At 50.0% G+C, this 6,000-nt stretch overlaps 1 protein-coding gene across 23 annotated transcripts in view; it reads left to right on the forward strand.

Annotated features, from left to right (window-relative positions):
* Nucleotides 1–4,735, forward strand: part of ablim1b (actin binding LIM protein 1b) — a 58,918-nt gene extending 54,183 nt beyond the window's left edge. For 10 of the 23 annotated variants that reach the window (XM_076999261.1, XM_076999267.1, XM_076999276.1 and 7 more), the window contains 4 exons: nt 72–157; nt 266–383; nt 466–530; nt 677–826. In XM_076999261.1, the coding sequence (XP_076855376.1) occupies nt 72–157; nt 266–383; nt 466–530; nt 677–766 (359 nt within the window). In that variant the 3' untranslated portion in view covers nt 767–826. Of the gene's footprint in view, nt 1–71; nt 158–265; nt 384–465; nt 531–676; nt 828–857; nt 1,332–2,947; nt 3,029–3,191 lie in introns of those variants that run through there. The other 13 variants (XM_076999266.1, XM_076999269.1, XM_076999271.1 and 10 more) reach the window with 7 other exon arrangements.
* The last annotated feature ends 1,265 nt before the right edge of the window (nt 4,736–6,000 follow it).

Raw genomic sequence — 6,000 nt, forward strand, 5'->3', positions numbered from 1 at the left:
GTGATGGTGGCAAAGCCGCACGCTAATTACCCGTCTGCTCGTTCCCGTTCACGCCCATCGTGGGATCTCAGGCTCAGATATGAGGAGTCGCTCGCGAGACGAGGAGGAGGAGGAGCAGCTGAAGAGGAGACAGCTTCAAGAGCAGCACCTCAGCAAGGTGAGGAGAGATCGGGGCGCTCGGGGGAGGAGTTCAAGCAAGGGAGGCGCCCTGAACCAATCACGACACGCACGGCAGCAACGGTGCTGACCCCTCCCTCTCCTGCAGATGCAGTCCGGCCTGGGGAAGCTCATTCTGAAGGAGGAGATGGAGAGGGAGCGAGAGAGATGCACCCGGACCGTTGCGGCCCAGCGGCCCGACTCCCACCCCTCCGGCTGCGTGGCAGGTACGGCGCTGAACTATGACCCCGCCGGTCACCACTTTACCCCAGCACTGCCCTCTTTTACCCCTTATCTCTCCTGCTGCAGATCCCAGCTCGCCGACGTGCAGAACGTCCTCCCTGCCAGGGTACAGACGCGACGCCCTCCATCGGGTGAGACGAGATACGGACGCAGCCGTGTGTGTTTGGGGGTGCTGTCTGCATCCGGCACAAGAGCTACAGACGTGGCGTCTCCAGCCATGTGCTGAAGGACTAACGCTCGCGCTAATTAACGTCTCTGGGTTGTCTTTGGCTTCCAGCAACCGTCGACGGAGATCTCCCAGTACAACAGTTACGGGGATGTCTGCGGAGGTCAGAGAGGTATTTACCCCGCCCCTCCGCCTGGCTAAGTGGCCACGGCATTGCAAATTGGATTGTGGGTAAGCCGGAGCGTACGCTCACACTGACGCCCTCTCTCCCACTCTCCCTCCCGTCATGCAGATTTCAAGGTACGTGAGTAACGCCGTCCCAGCCCGGTCAGCGCCACCGAGCATGCGCGTCAGCCGTCTTGCACGTGAGATCGCGGAGCCGTGCTACCCACTAGCGGATCCCCCCCCCCCCCCCGCACCCTGCTACGCTTCTGTCAGACTGCCAGAGCCGGGAGGAGCACGGGCCGAGGGGGAGGGGCATAGACAATGGGCTTCCCCATCTAGGAGCAGGCTGCTGGAGCCACAAGAGGAAACACAGCCTCATTATCGCCCCCTAGAGTTAAACATCCCCCTCTGCTTCCTCCACTCAAAGCTAGCGTGGACTAGCCCTCCAACTAGACCCTACAGGGTCCTTCAAGTCCGACTTGTCCATCTTAGCCTTCACGTCACCTGTCTGTGTTCTGTTCTGTAGCCCATCCGAGACGGCCAGGTCCCCATAACCAGATTGGACAGGGGAATGTCAATGCCTAATATGTTGGAACATAATGCAAGTATTCCACGTCTTTTGTTCTGTGAGAATTCCTCTCCTCTTATTCCATTTTCCGAGTGATCCTCTGTGTTCAATAAATCCCCCCCTTCCCCCCCTGCACACACACACACACACACACACACACAAACTCCTGGACGCCCAGATTAGCGATGAGCTGACAAGGTTATTTTGGCACTACTTCACAGGACATAGGCGGTGGGGAAATGCAGGGGACTTGCGCTGGCTACATACCTTCCAGTGCTGTGGAATGATGTAATGATGTGCTTTACTGTGTCTGCGCTGTGCACATTTCTCCAGAACACTGAGCCCGCCGTTGTTCTGATTCTGGCTGAAAGACGCTTAGCAGCTGCATGCGCTTGATTTCTAAGAAGGTGCTGCTATAGTAACGACTTAAGTATTCAGCACTATCCATTCTGAAGGATTCTATTCCAACTTAAGTATTCAGCACTATCTATTCTGAAGGATTCTATTCCAACTTAAGTATTCAGCACTATCTATTCTCATGTTATCTGAAGGATACTATTACTCTTTAAAAAGCCGTCTGCCTGTGTTTTGGGGTAAAAATCATAATGACATTACACCCTCATTTCCTTTCCTGTTCTTGTAGACATGATGCTTGTTTTGTTTTTTTTGTGACCATTTTCATTCGAAACATTGTTTTAATTAGGGTTGCCGTTTTATGTTAGAACCAATTTAAGAGCTCTGTTTGATACGCTGAGGAGTACACAATGATTTCAAAACTCACAGTACTGATGAAATGTTTGTGCCCTGACCTGCCTCTGCTCACCACCCCACACAGTCACCACCAGCTTCTCTTACCCTAACCTCCCCACCCTGCAGTCCAGCGGTCGTCTCCGTGCACACGTATATCTGTGTGTGTGTGTGTGTGTGTGTGTGTGTGTGTGTGTGTGTGAGTGTGTGTGTGAGTGTGTGTGTGTGTGTGTGTGTGTGTGTGAGTGTGTGTGTGAGTGTGTGTGTGTGTGTGTGTGTGAGTGTGTGTGTGTGTGTGTGTGTGTGTGTGTGTGAGTGTGAGTGTGTGTGTGTGTGTGTGTGTATATGTGTGTGTGTGTATGTATGTGTGCGTGTGTGTGTGTGTGTGTGTGTGTATATGTGTGTGTGTGTGTGTGTGTATGTATGTGTGCGAGTGTGTGTGTGTGTGTGTGTGTGTGTGTGTGTGTGTGTGTGTGTATGTATGTGTGCGTGTGTGTGTGTGTGTGTGTATGTATGTGTGCGTGTGCGTGTGTGTGTGTGTGTGTGTGTGTGTGTGTGAGTGTGTGTGTGTGTGTGTGTGTGTGTGTGTGTGGTGTGTGTGTGTGTGTGTGTGTGTGTGTGTGTGTGTGTGTGTGTATGTATGTGTGCGTGTGTGTGTGTGTGTATGTATGTGTGCGTGTGTGTGTGTGTGTGTGTGTGTGTGTGTGTGTGTGTGTGTGTGTGTGTGTGGTGTGTGTGTGTGTGTGTGTGTGTGTGTGTGTGTGTGTGTGTGTGTGTGTGTGTGTGTGTTCCACTTGTTGTTTTCCTACCCCACCCCTTCGTCCAGCATTGCTTTCTGTGATTGCTTGGCAAATGCCTTGCGTAGCATTCTCCATAATGAGACAATCCCTCCTTTTGTAAAGGTGTATCCATATGAAATGCTCATTGTCACCAACAGAGGGCGTACTAAGCTCCCGAAGGATGTGGACAGGACGAGACTGGAGGTAATTAGCAGGGAGAGCTGCTGGCCACACGCTGCGTGTGCGCTGGCGTCGGACCCCTATGTGCCGACGCTGCACTTTCCCCTCCATCCCTCCTCCACCCCCCGACTCCTCCTGCCTTCCTCTGCACTCGTTTAAACTTTCCTTCGTCTCCCTCTCTCCCCAGCGACATCTGGCCCCCGGGGTATTCTTTGACATCTTCGGAATGGACATCCAAGAGTTTGACAGACTTCCTCTGTGGAAGCGCAATGACATGAAGAAGAAGACCAAGCTCTTCTAGCCAGGAACCTGTGCATGTTTTCATTTAGCCCTCACTCCACTAATGGATTATAGCCGTAGTCCTCTTGAGTTCCCTTTTCTTCTTGATTTTTCCTGGTTTGGTTTGCTTCCAGCAGTCTTGACACACACATACATACGTAAAACCTTTTTTTCCGTCCCTCGTTTTTGGTTTTTAATTCGACCGGGACAGAAGGCAGGAGTGCGATTTATCAGTTCAGGAGGAATCAGGAGGAGGTTCTGTACTACTTGGGTTCTGATTTCAGAACCAGGCTTCCTCTCCCTCCACTCCTCCCTGCCCGACTTGTAAAACGGGACTGTAATTTTGGGAGGAGTGAGGGGGGGTTGGGGGTGATGAAGGCTATCAGCGGGGGTCTTCCTCTGAACTAGCCATTAAAGTAATGGAAGCAGAGGAACTCCTGCAGCCTCCGGCCGCCAGGACGCTAACGAGGGCCTTGATGTGTGTTAACGGGAAGTGAGAGTTACTGGATCGGGCCTGAGGATGAGAGACCTGGACTCGTTCCTCTCTGGGAGTGGCACACAGCCACGAGGCACAAAGGGAGCCGCAGAGTCGCGCCTGTTGTGAAGAACCGCCTCCTCGCTGGAACCAAGCAGAACGCCCCCCCCCACGCCACCACCGAGCAGCCCAGCCGTTTCTGAAGCCCACCTCCTATTTCTTGACTTTTAAAAAGTTGATGTTGTATTTGACAGTGAGTCGAGGTGGCGAGGAACTTTAGGAACCTGAAGCTCCGTCTTAAAGACGGCAGTGGGCTTGTTCAGCACTAGAGGTCAGACTGGTGCCGTATGTGCAGCGGGGGAGCGTTGAGACGTTCTTCCTGCTGAGACCCCTCCAGAAGGCCACCCACCAAATCTGATTACACTCTTCTTCTGACCGTTGTCAAAACTGCAATATATATACTTTTAACAGCATATCACTTTGATTAAATCTAAATTTGAAAAGAAAAGCCTTTGATATGATAGCGTTTTATAAAGCTCAAGTATTTCAAACTGCCACTGTGTTTGCTGGGGGATTGATGGAGCAGTAGCCATAGCATTTGGGCCAGATTTGGCTTGATATCAGGGCCATATCTGTCATTCCGTTTAAAGCTGCCAGGTGATACCGTTGCCATAGACACTGAGTGTGCTTGCAGTAGTATTATGGGCTGTTGTTGACCCTTAATCCCAGCGGTTTCCTGTGTTGCCTAATAGGGTTAATGACATAGCACTAGAAAATACAAAAATACAGTTTTGTAATAACACAAAACACAACTCATCAGCTATTACAACCCAATATATGTCCCACGTGCAATGGAAGGAAGAAAAAGTGGTTTTGATACCCAAGCTGTGTTCTTCAACCTTTCTGTTATTTTTCAAAGGAAAGATTTGATGACAACGATGTAAGTGCTCAAATGAGTAATAAAACTCTGCTTCAGATTTTCATGCCAATAGTGAATCTTTTTGCCTGTCACTAACATTGTCATACGGGGCTGTTAAATACACATATTTGAAAGTCTGTTGAAACATGAAAGTGTGTGCATGTGTGCGCGCCTGCAAACATTTGTCTAAATGTGATTTGTGTGCGAGGCGAGGTACCCCTCTCCCAGAAGGCCCTGCTCTGACCTCGTGGGGAAGCTGTCTCTCAGTCAGCCAGACTGCTCATTAGCGTGTCTACTCAACCACACCAACATCCACACAAAAGTCAGAACCAAACACACATTCTGAACATGAGATGGACTGTGACACAGGCCACGGTGTAGCAAAAACACTGTTGTCAAGAACACACACACAGTCCTTTGGGATCAGGGCCCATGGATGGTTTGGTTCATCGTTTAGACATCTATTCATTACATGTATTATATTTCTTCTTTTTGATTTTAATTTGTTTTATCATTTTAACCTGACCTGAAAGTAATGTCCTTGCTATTCAATTTCCTCCTTTAGCTTTGAAAATAACCAGAATGGTTCTGTAACTGTATCCCTTAGTCTGGGTGTAACATGCTGTATCCTGTAGAGACCGACGGTCGCATCTGGGTGGCCACGTTTCAGTTTTGGGTTTTCAGAGCCCGCGAGCGTCAGGATCTGCTTAATGGTACGGCACCGAAATGTGAGGAGAGGTGAAGACACGTCTCAAACCAGGTCCACAGTATCTAGAGCGGCTGTGCAGAAACTGGTCTCCCCCCTTCTGAGTCAGACGGAGCCTGAGCTCTGTGTGGAGGAGTGGTGGAATAATATTGTTTCATGTCATAAAGCTCTGCTGCTATAGACCCTGGAGATCGCTGGAGAGAAGTTTGATCAGGTGCCTCCCTTTCCATTACCTTGACAGGGTGTGAAAATTGGAGAAAATGCTGTTATTGCTGACTGTCGTAATCATTTAAGGGTCACAAATGTAAAAAGACATCCTAGAGCACTCAAGACTGAGTGCTGCATTAGTTACACATGACTGAGCAATTCAGAGTCGTGGCTCTTGAAACACGTATTGTGCCTCCAGCACATCCGTGTGAAGATCATTACCTGCAGTCACCTCACCTTACAGAATCCAAGTTATTCAATGGGAGACTTCCTCTTACCCGTCCATGCCACCATTACACTTGTTTCAGACTGACATTCGGTGCCAACCGTGGGCATCTGTGTGGATGTAGTGTAGGAGAGGGACAGTACGTGCCTGTGTGTGTGTGTGTGTGTTATATGGGAACGGTCCT

This window comes from Brachyhypopomus gauderio, chromosome 3, assembly GCF_052324685.1.
Source record: "Brachyhypopomus gauderio isolate BG-103 chromosome 3, BGAUD_0.2, whole genome shotgun sequence".
Classification (NCBI taxonomy): Eukaryota; Metazoa; Chordata; class Actinopteri; order Gymnotiformes; family Hypopomidae; genus Brachyhypopomus; species Brachyhypopomus gauderio.